The following is a 22,441-nucleotide window of genomic DNA, read 5'->3' on the forward strand; positions in this document are numbered from 1 at the left end:
AGTGCCTTACAAATCTAGTTCTCAAAAGAGCAAACGTCCCTGGAAGTGATCCAGAAAACATCCAGAGTTCCTGCTTTGCCCTTGACTTACTCCAAGAGTAAGACTGAGTCACTCCATGATCCCTGATTGCACTGGAAACTTGTTCTGTCTCCACTTCCTTGGAGAAATACAATCACTTTTGGTGTAAATGCTTCCATAGGAAAGTATCAGTGAGAAACAATCTGGAAAAAGAAAACTGCCTGGAATATCCTAAGTGTCCGCTTTTCTGTTCTTCTAGGAGGCAAAGGGCAGGCTAGATAGCTCGTTTTCAGAATTTCTCACAGTCTTCCTGACCTCTGGACCAGTACTCACTGCCAAGGTATTGCTTTCCTGAGGGAATCTGGAAGCTGGAAGCTGTGTGCATGTGCTTACTCCCAGCACAGAGTCTATAAGCTGTGTGGCTTCCCTATGGGACCCCACCCCTGCAGGGGTGGGGGATGTAACCCACTTCAGTGAAAAATGGAGAAGGTAGTAGGCTAAAGCAACAGCATCAGGCAGAGCCAAATGGATGCTCAGGGTCCCAGCCCACTTTTCCTCTCATTTAAATTAAACCCTAAGATCTCATTCCTTTAGAAAACTTCCAGGATTTGAGATTTTTAAATCTGTTTTTAACATTAGGATTGTTGAACCATCTTTTCTCCTTCACTTTGCAAATAGTTATTTATTGCCATGACTGGTACATTTCCTTTCTTCCTCATTTGGCTATTTTCTGAGGGCTGCAGCTATGTCAATTACATGTTATGTTCTCCAAATCCAGTTTGACAAATAAGCGATCAAGTACCACACCTTATGCTGGATGCTGATGGGATTACAAGAAGGGGTACCCATACCTTCTGAGATCTCAGCTATTAAGGAGATTGGTTTGTACCAATTACTGGCTCAACTGCATCCTGTGGGGCAAGTCTGGAGGGAGAGGGCTTGAAAAGATGTCAGAAAAGCAACAACTTGAAGGAGGAGGAGGTAGGGTTTGGAGTCCAGAAAAAGAGCTCTGGGAGACAGTGCTGGAGACTCCATTCTGGCGACCCCTGAGGAGTTGTCAGGTTCTTGTGGCCCAGCCCCTGAGCTTCCAACACTGCTTTCGTACTGATAGCCAGCAGAGGCACAGGCAGAATTAAAATGAAAGAAGGGGGGCTTGCTTCCCTGCTGATCCATTGGCTAAGACTCCGAGATCCTAATGCAGAGGGCCAGAGTTCCATCCCTGGCCAGGGAACTAGATTCACATGTGTCGCAACCAAGATCACAGACCCCGTGTGAAAGTGTGTTAGTCTCTCGGTCATGTCCAACTCTTTATGACCCCATGGGTTGTAGCCCACCAGTCTCCTCTGTCCATGGGATTTCCCAGGCAGGAATACTGGAGTGGGTAGCCATTCTGTTCTCCAGGGATCTTCCAGACCTAGGGATCAAACCCGGGTCTCCTGCATTGCAGGTGGATTCTTTACCATCTGAGCCACCAAGAAAGCCCAGGTTAGATACTTGCAAATCCTTAAGACAGCTTGGTATGAGGGAGTAGGCAAGAACCTTAACTAGGGACTGGAATTCCTGGGATTTGGTCCCAGTTCTGCTCTGATTGGCTGTTAATAAGGGGCAAATCACAGCATCTTTCTGGACCTGAGTTTTACAATAAGAATGGTAATAATAACATCTGCCATGGTATTTTTTATAACTTTAAATTTTATTATTTTACTATATATTTTTATTTATTTGACTGCACCAGGTCCCAGCCTCAGCAAGCGAGATCTTTTTTTTTTCAGTTGCTGCATGTGGAATCTGCAGCTCCCTGACCAGGGATCAAACCTGGGCCTCCTGCATTGGGAGCCTGGAGTCCTAGTTACTGGACCACCAGGGAAATCCCTAAATAGCTAGCTCTCAGGGTGGTTGTGAGGGTCAAAGGATCTGCAGCTGGAACCGAGTTGGCAGAATGGGAAGAAATCAACAGGATCCCTCGCTGGGGTGAAGCGGAAAATAGTCACTGAAGCAGGCTAAGAGAGGAAGAAAAAAAAGAGTTGAACTGGCTAGGAGCCAAGCTGAACAGGGAAGAAAGACAGTTGGAGCCTCATTAAGCAGTGAGAATCTGGGAAGAGCACACAAAGATCTGTGACGTGTGCCCAGCTTACAAACTGCTCAAACTCTATGGGGCAGACATCACGTGTCTGTAAGATGGAAACAATCATTACAACCCTGAAGGCTGTGTCTGGCGAGTTTGTGCCTGGCAGCTCTGCACGCCAGATGCCTCCATCAGACACATCGTGATCGCAACACAACTGGCTTTGCCATAGCCTTTGCTCTGCGCAGCCTCCCTTTAGGGTAGAATGGTCTTTATGTCTCTGGCACAGAGTAGAAACTGAGCTAATGTGTTTGGATTATGAGTCCAGTGAATTTTGAAAAGGACTTGGTCCTGTGAAGTCTTTGGGAGAGGACGAGAAGATGCCTGTTTAGAACAGGTTCAGTTCAGTGTCCGACTCTTTGCGACCCCATGAACCCACAGCACGCCAGGCCTTCCTGTCCATCACCAACTCCCGGAGTTTACCCAAACTCATGTCCATTAGAACAGGTTAGGAATAAGTTTTCTTTCTATTGTCTTAAATTAATTTTTATTGAAGTATAGTTGCTTGAAATGTGTTAGTTTCTGCTGTATAACAAAGTGAATCAGTTATACACACATGTATATCCCCCTTTTGGGGTTTCTTTCCCATTTAGGTCACCACAGAGCACTGTAATAGAGCTCCCGCTATACAGCATGTGTGTATGTGTGTGTGTGTGTGTGCTCAGTCATGTCTAACTCTGCGACTCCATGGACTGTAGCCCACCAGGCTCTTCTGTCCATGGAATTTTTCAGGCAAGAATATTGGAGCCAGTTGCCATTTCCTACTCCAGGGGATCTTCCCAATCCAGGATCTGAACCCTTGTCTCTTGCGACTGCAGCATCGTCAGGCAGATTCTTCACCACAGAGCTACCTGGGAAGCCCTGTGCTACACAGTAGGTTCTCATTAATTATCTATTTTATACATGGTATCAATAGTGTATATGTGTCAAGTCCAGTCTCCCATTTCATTCCCTGGCCCTTGATGTCCATATGTTTCTTCTCAACATTTGTGTCTCTATTTCTGCTTTGTAAATAAGATCATCTATAAGGAATAAGTTTTCTTGAGAGTAGGGTTATGACTCTTTGGAGACCTATGATCCCATTTTAAAATCTGAAAAATTCCATTTTGGAGCTAGTTCCCTCAAATAAGAATCAACCATATATCATTTCTAAAAGTTTTATTAAACCATTTAGACTTGAAAGAAGTCACAATAGTTAACACACTTTTAAGTGCGTTCTGTACACCACCAACCCAAATGGATTGAGTTCAGAATTTTTATAAATAAAAAATAAACTTATTTACAGTGAAAAATAAAAACGTTAGCAAGTTAGATGATTAAACTGTTATCTACAATCAGTTCTGAGACAGTATCAACCTACAGTATTACATTTAAGACATTTAAGATTTCATTAGATTTAAAAAGTCCATAATTGAAGCAGTTAGTTGTAATATATGATTTGTTTCTTACTACGGCTTTTTTTCCTTCTCCAAGCCAGAATTTTTGACCAATTTACACAAAAAGCTTCATTTTCCTTTTATTGGAGGTAAAAGTACAAAAAACCCTTAAAAACCTTTCTCCCTAGAACTATCTGAGGAATAAAGCTATTTAATGCTACAAATGACCCTAGAAAACTAGCTATATAATTTGTGCTACTTGTCCTCCAAAATAATGCAGCTTCCTAATTCACCCACCAGGGACAAAAATGGGAGTCAGCTTTGTTTTGAAATCAGTCTTAAAACTTCCACTATCTCTCTAGAAAGCATCTTTCTATAACAATATGGTTACCACCATGTAGGGACTTTCATTTTTCTGTACTATAAAAATATTTCCATTTCGTAATTCTCTCTGTACATTTTAGGGATTGCTTCTACCTCCTTAGGCAAAACGTGAGGACAGAATGCTTGGCCAGCCAGTTTCAACAGACCAACGAGGGAAAGGACCGCATGTGACAGCCCTCCCCTCGACTGGAGCGAAAATCAAAAGTTGGCTCAGATGAGGTGTGAGCTCCAAAATCCAGTTTAAAATCTGATTTAGAAAAGGCAGCCTAAAACAAAATCAAGTGGAGAACCATATTTTCAAGTCTGCGATTTTGGAAAAGCAACATTCCTCTGAAGCAGGCTATTCTGACGTCACTTGTTAGGGGCGAGAGCGGAACTTAAGGCTAATTGCTGGGCAAAGGGCTGTGGGGGCTGCTGGAGTGTCTTGAATGTTTTGCTCCGGGCGAGCTCATGGAGCGAGACCTCTGTCTGAGGAGTGTCTTTTCTGGAAACTCCAAGTCCTCGAAGATCGCGTTTTCAATGATGCTCGCCGCTTCTGGCCGTTCAGTAGGGGATGGGGACAGCATGTCTTGCACCATGGCATACTGAAAGATAAAAATTGTTTTGTGATGGCCACTAAACCATTGCCTAAATCAGGAGTCCACTAAATATTATGTTTCCGTAACTATGTTAAGTTGGTGAGCCAGTTTCTCTTTTTTTCTCAATTAATTTTTATTGGAATACAGTTGCTCTACAATGTTGTGTTAGTTGTGCTGAACGTTGTCGAACCTGGGTTTCTGGCATTGCAGGCAGATTCTTTACCATCTGAGCCACTTGATTCCATAGGGAATCAGTTATAGGTACACATATATCCCCCCTTTTTTGGATTGCCTTCCCATTTAGCTCACCACAGAGTACTGAGTAGAGTTCCCTTTGCTATAGAGAAGCTTCTCGCTGGTTATCTATTTTATACATAGGATCAGCAGGGTATGTATGTCAATCCCAATCTCCCAAGTCATCCCACCCCATCCCACCCACCTCACCTCACCCTCCCTTGTCCATATGTTTGTTCTCTACATCTGTGTGTGAGCAACTTCTCAGCTCTGCCACTGAAATACAAAAGCAGCCACAGACCGTACGTAAACAGGTGGGCCTGCCAGTGTTCCCATGAAATTTTATTACCAAAACAGGTAGCAGGCTGGATTTGGCCTATGGGTCATAGTTTGGCCAAGTCTTGCTCCAAATACACATGGACTATTCCAGGTTAATTGGTTGTTTCCTAATATAAAGGGCCTTAAATCACATCTCTGAAACACAGTCTGACCCTTAAAATAAATTCATCTTACAACTGCATGTGAATGTACAATTACTTCAATAAAGATGTCAATTAAAAAATAATCATACCAAATAGAGACACCGAGAAGGGACATGTGGACACAGAGGGACGGGGAGGATGGGATGAACGGGGAAAGGAGTGTTGATGTACATACACTACCATGTGTAAAAGAGACAGCTAGTGGGAAGCTGCTATATAGCACAGGGAGCTCAGCTCAGTGCTCTGTGATGACTTAGATGGGTGGGATAAGGAGGCAAATAGAGGAAGATACGAGAGGGAGAGGATATATGTAAATGTATAGCTGATTCACTTCATTGTACAGCGGAGACTAACAACACTGTAAAGCAATTATACCCCAATAAATAAAAAGAAAAATAAATCATGCCAGTGGTCAGTACCTAGCCCCTTTTCCTGATTTTTTTCCAACCACTTTAATATAACACAGATTCTTGTGAGTCCCCCAGGAACTGATTCACCACTTTGCAAAATATACAACAAACTAATTTTTAGTAAAATAAACTTCACTTTAAGTTAGCATATCTCTATATTGTTATAAAGTTCATTTTTAATGCAACCCTTCAATATACTTAAAATACTGAAAGATCAATTAGACTTTTTCCAATTTGATAATTAGCCACAAATTTTAATTTTCTTCAACTGAATTTACTAAGAAAATCCAAGAACCATCAGTGCGTAAATTTTAAAGTGATGTGCTTGTGGACATAATATAAATAAACAAAAACTGCAAAAAGAAACTTCAAACGTTCATTACACAGTTTTCACTATCAAGACCATTTTAACTTTCCCTTCCCACTATTCTGAATCATTTACTGTTTCTCTGAGGGGTATAATTCCAACACACAAAATCAGGGGAAATGAGTGACTTTTTTTTAAGAAGCTGGTTTTTAAGATCTGTGTCAAATTCATTAAGATAAAGAAATTAATGGCCTGATTATAATGGCAACTTGATTCCTATGAAGGTGGGGTCTTTAGGTTCAGCCTTACTGAAAGGTGTGCACATGCTCAATTGCTCAGTCATGTCGGACTCTTTGTGACCCCATGGACTACATACAGACTGCCAGGCTCCTCTGTCCATGGAGTTTTCCAGATAAGAATATTGGAGTGGTTGCCATGATCGAACCTGCGTCTCTTGCATCTTCTGCATTGGCAGGAAGGTTCTTTACCACTGAGCTACCTGGGAAGCCCTACTCAAAGGCAAGGTTGTTACAATCCCTGAATGGGCTATCATGCAGCATGGAGCAGACTCCTAGCTGCCAGAACAGGGACTAAACTCACAACCCTGCAGTGGAAGGTCACACTCTTAACCAGGGAATTCCCCAGCCTTTGGTTTAACAAGTTGTATGTTGTTGGGATCAGGTCACTTTCCTCTTTAGACCTTAGGCCTCCTCATCTATAAAATGTGGAAACTGATGAGCTGACTGCTGACTTCACATCCTAAGTAAGATTTTAAAGAAAATAAAAGATGAGAATTATACCAACCTCACGAGGATATTTTTGAGCAAATAGTGGTGGAAATTTGAGATCTCTTACATCAGTTAGGATCTGCAAAGAAAGAAAAGTGTTACTTATCTTTAAATCCATTTTGATATGTTAATCTATTTAAACAGAGATATTTTTTGATACTGTAAGAAAGGCTGAACATTAAGTAGATAGAAAATTTATCAATAGCTTTTTCTGACTTGATAATCTACACATCAGTGCTTCCTGGGCACAGATTTATCTGCCACCAAATCACCATATAATTTACATATATTAGAACTGTACATGATCCTGACATCTGGATTTTAACTGAAAATGGACTGATCTGCATAAAAAATAATTCAATCATTCATGAACACACATTTGTGTTCTTAAGTGGGTAACTTTTTCTACTAGTCACTGATCACTTGTATTTGATATAAAAGGACACAGTGTTCTTTTTGAGTGAAGTAAACTAAGTCAATTGTGCTAAATTCTGAATATAAAAAATAAACTAGCTTTTTGGGAAATTTTCATACAAACAGGATAACAGTGTCTACTTTGTATGATTGCTTTGAGACTTAAATGAGGTAATTCAGGCAAACTATTTGGCACAGTGCCTTAAACTCCTTTAAAACATTTTTATTACTTATTTATTTTCGGTTGCTCTGGGTCTTCGTTGCTACACTTGGGCTCTCTCTAGTTGCAGCAAGTGGGGGCTATTCTCTAGCTGTGGTGTGTGGGTTCCTCACTGTGGTGGCTTCTCTTGTTGCAGAACACAGGCTCTAGGCACATGGGTTTCAGTAGCTGTGGCACATGGGCTCAGTAGTTGTGGCTCCCGGGCTCTAGGCACAGGCTCAGTAGTTGTGGCTCAGGGGCTTCGTTGCCCCACAGCATATGGAATCTTCCTGGACCAGGGATTGAACCCATGTCCCCTGCATTGGCAGGTGGATTCTTTACCACTGTGCCACCAGGGAAGTCCCTGATACTCCTTTTGTAATGAATTAGTTTTGAGAAATGAAATAAAGCAAGTATGTCTTCATATTTCTTGAGAAATAAGCTAAAATGTACTTAAACAAAAACATGAACTGGGCTGGCATTTGTCACTTCCCACTAAAGGAAAACAGAAACTTCACTAGAAGAATCTATGACACAAGCCATAGAAGGGAGTGTTTCACCTGCTAATAGGTAGGTCCTACCAAATAATGTGCAGATAAATGCTTGAGTCTTGAATCACAGAATTTTTAATCCCATAACATGTTTTTTTTTTTTTAACCTGCTGCCCTTTCATTAAGAAAATGAAATGGGAAGCCACTGGCTGGAATAAATTAGTCGTAATACATAATACATATACTTGGCAAAGGACTTGAAAAGATGGTCAAGGTCATTAGTCATCAGAGAAATGCAAAGTGAAACCACAATCTGATTGTACTGTACTCCTATCAGAATACCCAAAAAATGTAAAGACTAAAACCTAAGTGTTGATAAGGATGCCGAGGACCTAGAACTCGCCTACACTGTGGGTGAGAATATAAAATGGCACTTTCTTATACAGTTAAACCATTTACACATAATTTACCAATCCTACCTCCTAATTACCCAAGACTAATGAAAAACAGATGTGTGTCTACAAAGAGACCAGTTTACAAATGTTCACAGCAACTTCCACTTTATTTACAGGTGTTTCCAACAGGTAAATGGACACAGGAACTACGTATAGATACCATGGCATGTTACTTAATAAAAAGGAGAAACTGCTGACACACTGAGTAATGAATGAACCTTAAAACCTTTAAGGCGAGTCAAAGAAGGCAGACACAAATGTATATACATGTATGATTCCATTCATATGAAACTTTCTAAGACAAAATAGATGAGTGGTTGCTTGGAATCAGGATGGGATGAAAGAACAGGAGACTGACTGGGAAGGAACAAAAGGCAACTTTTGGGGATGATAGAAATATTCTGTATTTTGAATGTAGTGGTCATTACATGAAGGTTTAAAAGTATCAAAATCCCATAAAAATGTAGAAAGTGGGTACACTGTACTGTATGTAAATTATACCTCAATAAAATTAGTTTTTCAAAAAACATCTTGGTCAAATCACTGAATAGTCTCTTTTACATTCACTAATAGAATCTCAGAGGGGTTCTGGCTAAACAACGCAGATTTTCTGGAATTCCTTGATGGTCCAGTGGCTAGGACTCTGCCCTCCCACTGCCGGGGGCCTGGGTTCAATCCCTTGTTAGGGAACTAGATCCCACATGCCACAACAAAAGATCAGAGATCCTCTGTGCTACAACTAAGATCCAGTGCAACCAAAAAAAAAAAAAAAAAAGAGTAAACATGGCAGATTTGTTTTTTTAACTATATTTCAAAGTAAACATTTTCACTAAAACAACTCCAAAGAAAGGAAAAACATTTTAAATCTTTAAAATGAGTGCAATGGAAGAAAAGATCACATCTTTGGAAAGAGAGAGAAAGTAGATGGAAACATAGTGTAACTACTTTAGCTCAACAGAGAAAGGTAAACCAGGGTGCCCACGGGGGATAAGGCCAACAGATGGGGAACTGCTTAGCTGTGTGGAACCTGCAGGAAGTGGGGGTGAGGGATGAAGATGGCTGTAGGAGAGCTGTGGGAAGTTCTGTATATGAAGTGATATTATAAACCCCCATAGGACACAAAGGGCTTCCCCGATGGCTCAAACAGTAAAGAATCTGCCTGCAATGCGGGAGACCCAGATTCAATCCCTGAGTCAGGAAGATCCTCTGGAGAAGAGAATGGCAACCCACTCCAGTATTCTTCCCTGGGGAATCCCATGGACAGAGGAGCCTGGCAGGCTACAGCCCATGGGATAGCAAAGAGTCAGACAGGACTGAGCAACTAACGCTTTCACTGTTCACAGGACACAGAGGTTTGTCCTTTGAAGAAACTGAACCAAGGCATTCCAAACAGAGGCATGAGGATGAATTGGGGGGTGGGGGGCATGGAAAACAGAACGAGTGAAGATCTTCAACAGTAAGACACTCTCCACCCCCATCCATCCCAATTCTTTCTCAAGCAGGAGAATGAAGCTTCTTCTCTGGAGAGAATGAGGAAAGTCCGAGATGCTAACGTGGGGATGCTAACATGTGGGAGATGCTAACATGTGGGAGATGCTAACATGCTAACACTCGTTCTCCCCCACCTCCACCCTGAAGAAAGCACTGGATCATAACACTTAACAGTCATGTCCACTTCAGGTTTTTTTTCTTTTGGTTGCATGGCTTGCAGGATCTTAGTTCCCTGTCCAGGGATGGAATAGGGATCCACAGCAGGTGAAAGCTCTGAGTCCTAACCACTGGACTGCCAGGGAATTCCCTTTTTTGTTTATTTTTTAATGTCCACTTCTGGTTACCATTTTAGAGCACCATTCTTAAATATGAACAGTCAGGATTGTCAACATGTGAAACACACACACAAATCATTAGAAAACTCAGAGATATTAGTAGGGAGAAAGTAAGTGTGACTATAAAGGGGTAGCAAGAGGGATGGAACACTTCTGTATCTAGACTGCAGTGTTGGTTACAGAAACCATAAAGAGATAAAATACCCAGAATACAAAGTACCAATGTCAAATTTATGTTGTACTATAATTATGTAAGACATAACACTTAGAAATTAGATGGAGGGTATTTCTTATATTATCTTTGCAACTTTCTGTGCATCTATAATAATTTCAAACAGAAAGCTAAAAAAAAAAAAGGAAAGAGACAGTATAGGGGAAGAAATACATACATACATATAATTGAGATTCTCAGCAATATGAAGAGACTGAATTCATGTAAAAAGAGTGCAAATACTACAAAAAAGGAACAATCTTAGACGATAAAAACTGAATTGTCAAAGGAATTACGAAAGTTAGAGAAGAACAAGTTAAGGAACTTCTGCAAAAAATAGTACAAAAAGACAATAATAGAAAATAGGAGGGAAAAAAATTAGACATTTTTAGGAATAAGTCAGGAGTCCCAGAAAAAACAAAAAAATTGAAGAATTTATCCAAAAAAAATATGAGAAACTTACTAGACTGAAGGATGAATCCTTCTAACTCAAAGAATCTACCAAGTGCTAAGTACAGTAAGTGAGCAGGGGGTGGGCAGGGTTGGTGGGGAGATCTGAAAGGATCTGAGAGGACTAAATTTCACAACAGCACTGATAAAAACTAAATCCCTAAAGCCCTCAGAAAGGAAGATATAACAGATCCAAAATACCCCATATAAAAAAAAAAGACACATCAAAATGGTATCAGCTTTTCAACAGCACTATTGGAAGCTATAAGAGAACGGGGCAATGCCCTCAAGGTTCTGAAGGAAAGTTATTTTCAATCTAGAACTAGAACCTAGTCAATTTATCAATTATGTATAAGGATAGGGAAAAAAAATACATTTTCAGATACCCGAGGACTCTAAAATTTTCCCTCATACATTCTTTCTGAGAAATTTACTGCAGAATGTGCTCCAGCAAAATAAGAGAGTAATAATAATGAGAGTAAACAAAACAAAACATGAAATCTAGGAAACAAGGGATCCAAGCCAGGATCCAAGGTGATTAACATCTGGGTTGCTCCTACCTACTAGTCATTATGAAAATGCTACTATGAACATCTGTGTACCAATTTTTGTGTGGACCTATGTTTTAATTTCTCTTGGAGAAATAGGAGTAGAACCTAGAAGAACACGGTCATTCCATGTTTACCTTTTTGAGGATGGGTCACACTGTCTTACACAGTGGAATGTACCACTTTACACTCCTACCAGCAATGCACAAGAGCACTAATATCTCCATATCCTCGCCAACACTTATTTTCTGCTCTTATTTTATTCTATGATAGCTATTCTGGATGGTGTGAAGTGGTATCTCACTGTGATTTCAATTCACATTTCCCTGATGAATAGTGATGCTGTACCTACTGGCCATCTGTAATCTTCAGAGAAATATATATTCAAGTCCTTTGCCCATTTTTTAACAGGGTTGTTTGTTTCTTGTTGTTGAACTCTAGTCATCCTTTATATATTCTAGGCACTATTTTTAAGACTTTCAGTACTATACTCCTTAAAGGCAATAGTCATGGTTTAGTTTGAGAGGGGAAAGAAAACTTAACTACGCTTAGTTTTTCAGCTTTTAAGCATATGACTGTGTGGTCATTTGTTCTCTGGAAAATTCTCTTGACCACCACCATCGCCCCACCCTGTGGTTCCCCTAGCTTTGCCCTTATGACAAATTTGAGTGCAAAATATGGTTAAGTTATGATGAATTTAAGCAACAGCAAGAAAACAGACAATTCACCACAATAATTTTTGAAGACTGAGCTTTAAATGGAAGCAAAGAGTCTACAAATTATTTCTCTTCTACTTGCAGTCAACCAAGTTGTTGGTATTAAGAATAACTTATTTTTCTCTTACAACTCATTCTTTTGTCAATTGAAGAGTATTTTCTTCTGCCTTTTTGGAGGGGAGGGGAAGAACTTACCCTGACCCTTTCCATCTGAGTGCCGAACGGGTATAGTAATTCAAACAGAATGAGCCCCAAAGAAAAGATGTCCACTTTATGAGAGTAGCTGTTGCCATGAATCTGAAATCCCAAATAAAGAAGATTAGGAGAACAGTCACAGAGACAGTATCATAGATGATCATATAGCGTGAGTGAATCCCAACAATGACTTAGTCCCTACTTGGTTTAAATGTAATCCTGCAGGTAAAAATGTTAGCAAAGAGTTAATCATCTCTGAAGCCTCTTTTCTTTAAGTCACCCACAGCAAGAGTAATTAAACTACTCAGCATCACAGAAGGAAGCCCAGGTATAGCACTGAGATATGCATCAGTAAAATAGGCCAGCGGAAGCCAGGAGCCAGGAAAAGCTGCCCCCATACCCCTGAGGTGAAGTTTTTCAAAGCCGGCACTATCTAAAGCAAATCTCTCATTTCTGACTATCTTAGTCCTCACCTATTTTCATGAGAAAATCTTCCAAACCACTCATCAACTGTGGTTAGCCCTCATTACGGCACTTAATTATGGACTTCTCTGCATTCTCGGCTGTATTTTTCATGTGTGTTATTTCTTACTCTTCACAACTAGATTATAAAGACCTGGAGGGAAGGGAGCTGCTTCTTTTGTATTCCTACCATCCAGAACTGGGCAAAGTAGAGAGAAGGCGTTAACAAGAACTTATTTGCTAAAAGGAACAAACGAATTACAACCCAACAGACTCTTAAAAAGTCTCATTCAAATTAAAAGTGACCTCCTAGGACTCATAAGAAGCCTTTCATTTGGGAAAATGAAGCTAGCCACATAACTTGACACTTGGCAAAGGCCAACAAAGGCCGGAACTTTGAGAATACTCACATCAATATTTCTTTTTATTTAGTTAGAGGTATGCAGAATCTTAGTTCCCCAACCAGGGATCAAATACCCAAAAGTGAAAGGATGGAGTCTTAACCGCTGGACCACCAGCCAATGCACCAAGATATTTTTTTAACTCTTATTTACCTAAAAATACCTATTTTCTTTTACACGAATGACTTTTGTCCAGAAACATGATTTGCAGGTCATAGCTATTTTTCATCAAAACTGTACTTATTGGTTTATTGTCTTCTAGAGTTGAGTGTTACAGAAAACAAGCTCTTTAAGCTGTAACCTCTTTTTTTCCCTACCTAAATACTTTAATACTATTTTTCCTTTATCTTGAAATTCAAGATGTCTAAGTATAGGACTATATAAAAAAAAACCAATTAAATTAAAAAATGAAAATGTTAAGCATGAAAAATAACACACTTAAATAATGCAAACAACTCAGGCAGTCTAGAAGGATATTGTACAACAGTAAAATAAAGGCTGATTCCTATGACTGGTCTCTGATAAAACCTTCCAAAGATAATCTAATCCATTGGTTCTTAAAGTGTGGTCTATGGATCCCTGGGGATCCCAACATCCTTTCAGGAGGTCTACAAAGTCAAGACTATTTTCATAATAATTCTAAGATATGATTTGTCTTTTCACTGTGTTGACATTTGCTCTGCTGAATCTTAGCACAAATTAAGGCAATGGCACCAAACCATACTAGTAGTAATTATGTTCTTCAGTTTACATACTGGGGGAGTAGGGTGGGAGCAAAAAAAAGCAAGAGAAAAGGAGAAAGCAAGAGAGCCAGTGAGAGAGAAAGAGAGAGAAAGAAAAAGCAAGAGAAAGAGAAACAGAAAAAAGAGAGAAAATGAAAGTAAGAGATACAAAGAGAGAAAGAGAGAGAGAAAAGGAGAAAGAGAAAGCAAGAGAGAGAAAGAGAAAGAGAGAAAAGGAAAAAGAGAAAGCGAGAGAGAAAGCAACAGCAAGAGAAAGAAAAAGAGGGAAAGAGAAAGCAAGAAAGAAAAGAGAAAAAGAGAAAGAGAAAGTGGAAGTAAGAGAGAGAAGGACAGTTTCACTTAAAATATCCTTGCTGAAGCAGTAAAACTGATTAATTTTATTATGTCTTGCCCCTCAGGCACGCATCTTCTTAATATTTTGTGTGACACAGTGAGCAGTGTTCATAAAGCAGTTCTGCTCCACGCTGAAGTAAAATGCTGTCTCAAGAGAAAGCATTTATGCAATTGTTCGAGTTCCTATGTGAACTTCTCACTGAGCACTTCTCATCGAGCACCACTCTGACTTGAAAGAAAAACTGGTAGACCAACTGTGGTTATTCAGACTTGGAACTTGACAGTATTTTCTCAAAGATGAATGAAGTGAGAATGGCACTTCAAGGAAAACTGACAGTTGTTGCCAAAGATAAAAGCTGAACTTTGAAGTGAACTTCAGAATTTTGGAAAATTTGTGTCCATCACTGGGAACCTGACAGCTTTCCTAATACTTAAAAGCGCTTTCTGGTGAGCTTGGTTGGTGATATTAAAATATTGATGATTTTTAAAAATATTATATGAGATTGAGAGGAATAGGAGAAGGGGGTGACAGAGGATGAGATGGTTGGATGGCATCACCGACTCAATGGACATGAGTTTGAGCAAACTCTGGGGGATAATAAAGGCCAGGGAAGCCTGGTGGCTACAGTCCATGGCATTCAAAGAGTTGGACACGACTTAGCAAATAAACAACAACAATACTGAATTGTGACAATTTTTGGAAGACACATAACGTAGAGACCCAATAATTTCCAAATGACCAACGCACAACTTTAAAAACTCATGCATGAAAAAGAGGTCCATTCAAAGTGTGAAATGGGTGTTACAGTAACAGAATACAGAATGTCCACTGCTATGGTTTTAGATTCCACAGGGCAAATGATTCTTCAGAAACTTTTGCTTATTGAGTTTTGGTGATGCCCATATCTACCTGGAAATGGTATTAAAATGTTCCTCCCTTCCCCACTGCGTATCTGTTTGAGGTCAGATTTGCTTAATATACTTGAACCAAAATAACATAGTTCAAGGGATTAAATGCAAAAGCAGATATGAAATCTAACCCTTTTAAGTCAGAGAGTAAAGAGCTTTAAAAAAATGGAAATAAATACCACTATTCTCACTAGTTTTCTTTGGGAAAATATTTATTTTTCAGAAAGTATCTTGAAGATTTGATAGATTTAAGACAGTTATTTTTAATTGAATTACTAAAATTTTATAAATTTCTGCTTTCATCTCTAATGTGGCAAATATTGATAGATATAATCTCACAAGAAAAATTATTAAGCTCTCAATCATATTTAAGTATAAACAGGCACTGGCCAAAAAGTCTGAGAACCACTCATCTAAGCATCTATAAGCTTGTGAATATCATCAGCTCTGGGGATGCTACACTGAATCTCCTAGGATGCCCTGCTCTGACCACTTCCGGTCTCTGTTCCATTTACAGTTTTTCCCACAAGGCAACACAGCTCAGCCTGTCTGCCTCTGTTTCCTGCCATGCCTGTGGATGAACACAGAGGGCAGTTCACTAAACTACCTCCAACTGTCTCTGAAAACAGTTCCTACCTAGTTCACATAAGGGGAAATGAGAGTTAGGTTTGGGAGGAGGACATTCAAAGTCTCCTCTAAATTTCTGGGACTTCCCTGGTGGTCCAGTGGTAAAGAGTCTGCCTGCCAGTGTAACAGACACAGGTTCGATCCCTGGTCTGGGAGGGTGCCACCTGCCACAGAGCAACTAAGCTCGTGGGCCACAACTATTGAGCCAGTGATTCAGAGCCTGGGAACTGCAACTACTGAGCCCATGGGCTACAACCGAAGCCCGCTGCCTAGAGCCTGTGCTCTGCAATAAAAGAAGCCACCACAATGAGAAGCCTGCGCACCACAACAGAGAGCAGCCCCTGCTCGCCACAACCAGAGAAAAGCCTGCAGCAATGAAGACCCAGCAGAGCCAAAAATAAATAAACACTAAATTTCTGGCTGTTGTCAGGTTCTGGTTCAGAAGGCAAGCACATTTCATGCATTGTGAATATTTTTCTTTATCCACCCCCAATCCAGGTTGCAGGAATTGCACCCTAGCTGTGTTGCCTGTGGAACACTACTGTCAGTTTTCATCATTTTCAGATTTTTATTTTATTGGGTATTTGAAATGTAGCACAGATGGAGATTCACAGGGGTACATCTAGCTTGCTGCCATCCTCATTAATAAATTATTTAGGGACTTCCCTGGTGGTCCAGTGGTTAAGACTCTGTGCTTCCAAAGTACGTGGCATAGGTTCGATCTATCATCAGGGAACTAAGATCCTGCAGGCCAGACTTCATGGCCAAAAAAAAAAAAAGACAGAGCATACCTAAAAAAACTATTTTAACAAAAATCTATTTATCCTCAGAAGGAAAAGGAAGAGCTCACCTGTTCCGGGCTCATATACAGCTTGGTCCCCACTTGCCCCGTGTGCCTGGCATAGCCCGGCATTGGGGTCAGAACCATCTGATCTTCCTCGTCTTGGTCCATTGCTGTCACCAGTCCAAAATCCCCAACCTTGACCACATCATCCATTGTAAAGAATATGTTGGAAGGCTGGAAAAAAGCAGGTAAAAGCACAGTGGGTGTGTATGGAGGAGAGACAGGGACGAGAACTATTTAAATGACTACAGAAAATAAATACAGGACACTTGATATTCTCAGGCATCTTTCCCTTTACAATGGACTAATGTGAAAATGAAAACAACCCTTCATTCTAGACAAGTACTGTGAATAAAGAAAAGGCAAGGGGAGCAAGTGTTCATTGAACATCTGTCTAAATAAATCCTTAGAGATTCACATTCCCTAGTGTCTAGGTACTTAATCCTCAATCTCCTTATTCTTTTCTTAATTTTTTATTTTGTATTGGGGGTACAGCCAATTAACAATGTTATGCCAGTTTCAGGTGAACAGCAAAGGGACTCAGCCACACACACACACACACACACACACACACACACACATACACACACACGTATCCATTTACCCCCAAACTCCTTTTCCCATCCGGGCAGCCACATAACAACTAAATCTCATTATTCTATACACTCGGCAAGCTCCTCTACATTCTGACCTAAAGGATGATTATAATAATAACAAACACACACAGAGCACTTGCAATAGGCCAGAAGATGATCTAAGTGGTTTATTACTGTTTATTATTATTAACTCATGCAATACTCATAACCCTTTTAGTCCTATTGGTCCCTCCTTCCACAGATATGAAAACTGAGGCCCAGAGAAGCTAAGTAAATCACCCAAGGTCACCCAGTTAGTAAGGAGTGGAGCAGGTTCAAACCCAGGCAGTCTGGCTCCATGAGAAAAGGGTATCTGCTCCACTGCCACGTGTCCAATTCTTGCCCTACTGTAGCAAATCACTACTACATGGTGAATGAATGAAACAGACTGACATTTGGGCTTGTTATAAAAGGGAAATGTAGGCTGTCAAGGAGAATAATAAGAGCTCTTAACAACAATCTTTATATATATATATGTGTGTGTGTGTGTATATATATATATATTTTTTTTTTTTTTTTTTTTTCCTGGCTGTGCAGCTTGAGGAATCTTGGTTCCCTGATCAGGGATTGAACCTGGGCCCCACATTAGTGAAAGTGCAGAGTCCTAACACTGGACTGCCAGGGAATTCCCTTAACTACAATCTTATGTTGTCTCTTCTAATACAGGGTCCCATATACCTTGTCCCAAATTCTAAACTTTGTCCCGAATTCTAAACTCTTATATGCAGCTGCTCATTGGATATACCTGACCATGGGCTCCTCACATTCAAAATCCTGCACAAGAAATATATCACCCTGGGACTTCCCCGGCAGCCCAGAAGCTAAGACTTCGCCTTCCAATGCAGAGAATCAGGTTGGATTCCTGGTCTTGCGGAGCTAAGATCCCACATGCCTCTTGGCCAAGAAACCAAAACATAAGTCATAGTAACAAATTCAATAAAGACTTTAAAAATGGAATGGTCCACAGCAAAAAAAAAAAAAATATATATATATATATATATGCATATATAATATTATCATCTTTTCCTACAGCTTACTCTAACCTCAGCTAACATGACCACCATTCATAGGCCTTTGAAATAAGGGGGAAAAAAAGCCATTTAGCTCATAAAATTTACTTTCGTTGGGCTTCAAATGGGGCTTCCCAACTGGTACTAGTGGTAAAGAATCTACCTGCCAATGCAGGAGATGCTGGAGATGCAGTTTCAATCCTTGGGTCAGAAAGATCCCCTGGAGAAGGAAATAGCAACTCACTCCAGTATTCTTGCCTGGAGAATCCCATGGACAGAGGAGCCAGGTGGGCTACGGTCCACGGGATCAAGAAGAGTTGGACACGACTGACTGACTTAGCATACTTTTCAACTGGGAATATATATATAACTGAATCCCTTTGCTGTTCACCTGAAACTAATACAACATTGTGTTACTTCAATAAAAATAAATAAGTACTGGAGAAGGAAATGGCAACCCATTCCAGTATTCTTGCTTGGGAAATTCCACAGAGAGAGGAGCCTGGCTGGCTACAGTCCATGGGGTGGCAAAGAGTCAGACGTGATCAAGCAACTGAATAACAACAACAAACTGAGGCTGAGATGTGCAGTCACTCAGCTCCCAGGGGGCTGGCCCAGATGGGCCTGACTCTGAAAAGTGGTTCAGAAAAGTCAAGTCCATCTTCTAAAAAGAAAAATAAATAAGTAAAGGACTTCCTTGGTGGGCCAGTGGTTAAGAATCCACCTGCCAATGCAGGGGACACTGGTTCAATCCCACGTGTTGGGGAGCAACTAAGCCCATCAGTTCAGTGCAATTCAGTTGCTCAGTCATGTCCAACTCTTCGCAAGCCCATGGACTGCAGCATGCCCATGCACCACAACTACTGAAGTCAAAGCACTCTAGAGTCTGTGCTCTGCAACAAGAGAAGCCACAGCACTAAAAGATCCTGTGTGCTGCAACAAAGACCCAATGCACTCAAATAAATAAGATCAATTTTTAAAAAGTAAGTAAATGAAATAAATAGAAAAATAAAACAGGTTGAAACCCTCGGGTGACAAACCACAGATAACAGACCTTGAGGTCCCTGTGCATGAGCCCTTTGCTGTGCAGAAACTCCACCGCCTCTGCAATCTGCAGAAAGACGTGCAAACATACGCTCCTCTCTCTCGCCTCAATGGTGCAGCGGCTGTTCAGCCAGTCTTTGAGGTTTTCCTTTCTGCACAGCTGCATCTGGATGTACAGATACACCTTGGGCGAACTGGGCTGGAGTTTCCCCACCGAGCTTTTAGTGAGGTCTAAACTTAAAGTGGTTGGTCTTGACGGAGAAACAGACACAGTAGGTTCCGAAGATTTGCTACCGGAATGCCGGAGTGCAGACAGTTTATTCGAATAATGGTTGCCCACAGGGGGTTGGTTCATTCTGGGCTCCTCTTTGCTGGACGCGTTATCACAGCCAGAATCTTCAAATACTATAGACGAGGAGGTTCGCTCCCTGGACCTTATGTAAGGAGAAGCTTCCGAAGGACAAAGTTCAAAGGAGTGCCCTTCATCATTACCATCCATGGTACCATCCTCCCCCTCGCAGTCTGTAAGGCAGCTGTCCTGGAGTTGGCATACTGCATCTGCTGACTTGCTCACATTTCCGTGGTCCATCCCGGAAAACTCCAGCGGAGAGAACTGGCTCTCGGATGAACTGGTCTGGCTGCAAGAAATCCCAACTGAAAAAGACCTGCTGCTGTGTGGCGAAGGAGCTATGATTTCAATACATTCCTTTGTAGAGAAAGGATCCATTCTGCGTATTTTAACAGAAGGCGCGTCCACGGGACTAGGAGAGCTGAGCGGCCAGTCTGTGCTAAGAATGGGAGAAGTAAAAGGCACAAGAGTGAACATGTGCAGATTAAATTGCATGAACTACATCCTCTGTCTGCTTGTTTATTAAATTTTTTTAGAGTATCTTTTTTTAAATTTATTTTTTTACTGAAGTACAATTGTTTTACAATGTTATGTTCTTCCCAAGTGGCACTAGTGGTAATGCAGGAGATTTAAGAGACGTGGGGTTGATCCCTGGGTCGGGAAGATCCCCTGGAGGAGGGCATGGCAGCCCATTCCGGTACTCTTGCCTGGAGAATACCATGGAGGGAGGAGCCTGGCGGGCCACGGTTCATAGGGTTGCAGAGTCTGACACACTGAAGCGACTTAGCATGCATGCTGTACAACATGAATCAGCTATAAGTATACATATATGCCCTCCTTCTTGAGCCTCCCTCCTACCCTCTATTGATTTATTTTTATTGAGGTATAGCTGACTTACAATGTTGTAACTACACCCTTTGCTTCCAAAGCTTCAATTATAATAAAGCCAGTTACCAAAGGAGGACACAGAAATTCAATGAAAACATGCCACAGGAGACAAAGATCAGTCGGGCCATTCCTTAATTGGAAAGCTTGATTTCATACCAGAAACTGTTATCTGGGACTGTCATGCCCAGAGCAGCCAGGTTCTATGTAAAACACAAGGCACAAAGGAAGATCAAGGCCAGGAACCCTCAGTACCTGTGATTTGGAAGCCCCCATCCAAATCAGGGCTTGACATACAGAGCCACTTCTCCTGGTCCTTCTGTGGTTGGGCTATAGACAATGGTCACTGCAGCTAACTAGGTACCTCATGTGGACCTAGGGCTGTGTTAGGTACTTTTAGGCAGAAATTTTATTCCAGCTGAATACAATGTAGTTTATTTAGTAGCTAAGTGGTCTACTTAGTAAGTAGGCTTCCTAGGTGGCTCAGTGGTAAAGAATCCACCTGCCAATGCAGGAGACACAGGAGATATAGGTTTGATCCCTGGGTGGGGAATATCCCTTGGAGGAGGAAATTCCACTCCAGTATTCTTCCCTGGAAAATTCCACGGACGTAGGAACCTGGTGGGCTACAGTCCACTGGGTCACAGAGTCGGACACAACTGAGTACGCACGTGTTCGCACACACGCATGTACTCATGCTATTGAGTAAGTAGTCTATTTTTACTCCAGCCCTTTGGTAAGTAACCTGTTTCCTTTTTCTTTTTATTTAGTAGTTTTTAAAAGGACCTTCTCTCCTAGGGAATAGCATATTTAACATAGGAATTATCTACAGGTTGCCTGAGTTCATATATTTTTAAATGCAAGTAGTTTAAAACTACTTCAGAAAGGAGTTGTAAAATTGCTAACCATCAGTCCTAAGAAACTAAATGAAAATTGAAAATAAAAAATGGAGACAAAAGTCAGACAGTGTCTCTCATTGAGAAAGGCTACTGTAAATCCCTCAGTGAATTATAAATCATAGAGCCCTATCTACCAATGAGTTTAGAAATTCATGTTCTGGACAAACAAAGGGAAAAAAAAGTTCATGTTCTAAAAACTAAACCAACTTAAGTAACTAAAGAAGATTCTAAAACATGATAACAGAATCAGTAATGTGCTATTCTTTTGTTGAAAAAAAAAACCAACCTCTAAAGTTATAGTAATAGAAAGGATATTTTATTCATGTAAATCAAAGATTAACCTGAAAGAAACACTCATTTTTAAGTCTATGTCAAACCAAGTTACCTGTCATCTTTCAGCCAAATTTCATCCATTTTTTCTTGCCACTTTTCTGGTGGCGCTTCCAACCAAGCATTGAAATATCTCACAATTCCTGGGTGTTCAAGCTTGGCTAAGGCTTTCACTTCTCGCATTACCTTCTCCCGAGCCAGTTCCCTGAAACAGAGAAACAAAGAAGACCCTGAAGGTTGCTCTGAAGAAGCAGTTATATCCAACAGTGCAAAATACTAAGAAAAGAATTCTTGCTTGACTCTAAAAATCAGAAACAGAAAAATCAGCCTAGTAGCATAATTCTAAAAACCAACAAAGTGTTGTATTAAAAAAAAATGTATAGTATTTATTTTCTCTTCTAGAAATAAGTGCTACAAGTGTACCCATCCACTCAAATAAAGAGTTCTTAACTGACGAAAAATGAATGACTACAGACCCTTAAAGGTAATTGCTTAATGCTCATTCCTTAATAGGGAGATGAAGAGGTGGAAGTGAAGTATTCAGAAAAGAGGGCTCAGCCTGGCAGCTCTGGAAGACAGAGAAGAAGCACCCTGACAAGGTATACGCAAGAATCCAAAAGGCTTGTATGTGTGTCCTTCTTTGTTTAAAGCCTCAGGCTTCTCTGGTGGCTCATACGGTAAGGAATCTGCCTGCAACAAAGGAGATCCAGCTTTGATTCCTGGGTGAGGAAGATCCCCTGGAGAAGGGAATGGCAACCCACTC

The 22,441-nt window shown here is 40.7% G+C and overlaps 1 protein-coding gene across 1 annotated transcript in view; it reads right to left on the reverse strand.

The window, feature by feature from the left end:
• Positions 1 to 3,286: 3,286 nt before the first annotated feature.
• Positions 3,287 to 22,441, reverse strand: part of EIF2AK3 (eukaryotic translation initiation factor 2 alpha kinase 3) — an 82,916-nt gene continuing 63,761 nt past the window's right edge. The window contains exons 12-17 of the mRNA XM_086326644.1: positions 21,734 to 21,883; positions 19,226 to 20,003; positions 16,533 to 16,700; positions 12,208 to 12,309; positions 6,719 to 6,781; positions 3,287 to 4,487 (exon numbers count right to left, since the gene is read on the reverse strand). Of these exons, the coding sequence (XP_086182770.1) occupies positions 4,287 to 4,487; positions 6,719 to 6,781; positions 12,208 to 12,309; positions 16,533 to 16,700; positions 19,226 to 20,003; positions 21,734 to 21,883 (1,462 nt within the window). The 3' untranslated portion in view covers positions 3,287 to 4,286. The remainder of the gene's footprint in view (positions 4,488 to 6,718; positions 6,782 to 12,207; positions 12,310 to 16,532; positions 16,701 to 19,225; positions 20,004 to 21,733; positions 21,884 to 22,441) is intronic.

The sequence above is a fragment of the Bos grunniens genome, chromosome 11 (genome assembly GCF_055505025.1).
Source record: "Bos grunniens cultivar Pamir isolate PY7600 chromosome 11, Bosgru_T2T1.0, whole genome shotgun sequence".
Taxonomy (NCBI): domain Eukaryota; kingdom Metazoa; phylum Chordata; class Mammalia; order Artiodactyla; family Bovidae; genus Bos; species Bos grunniens.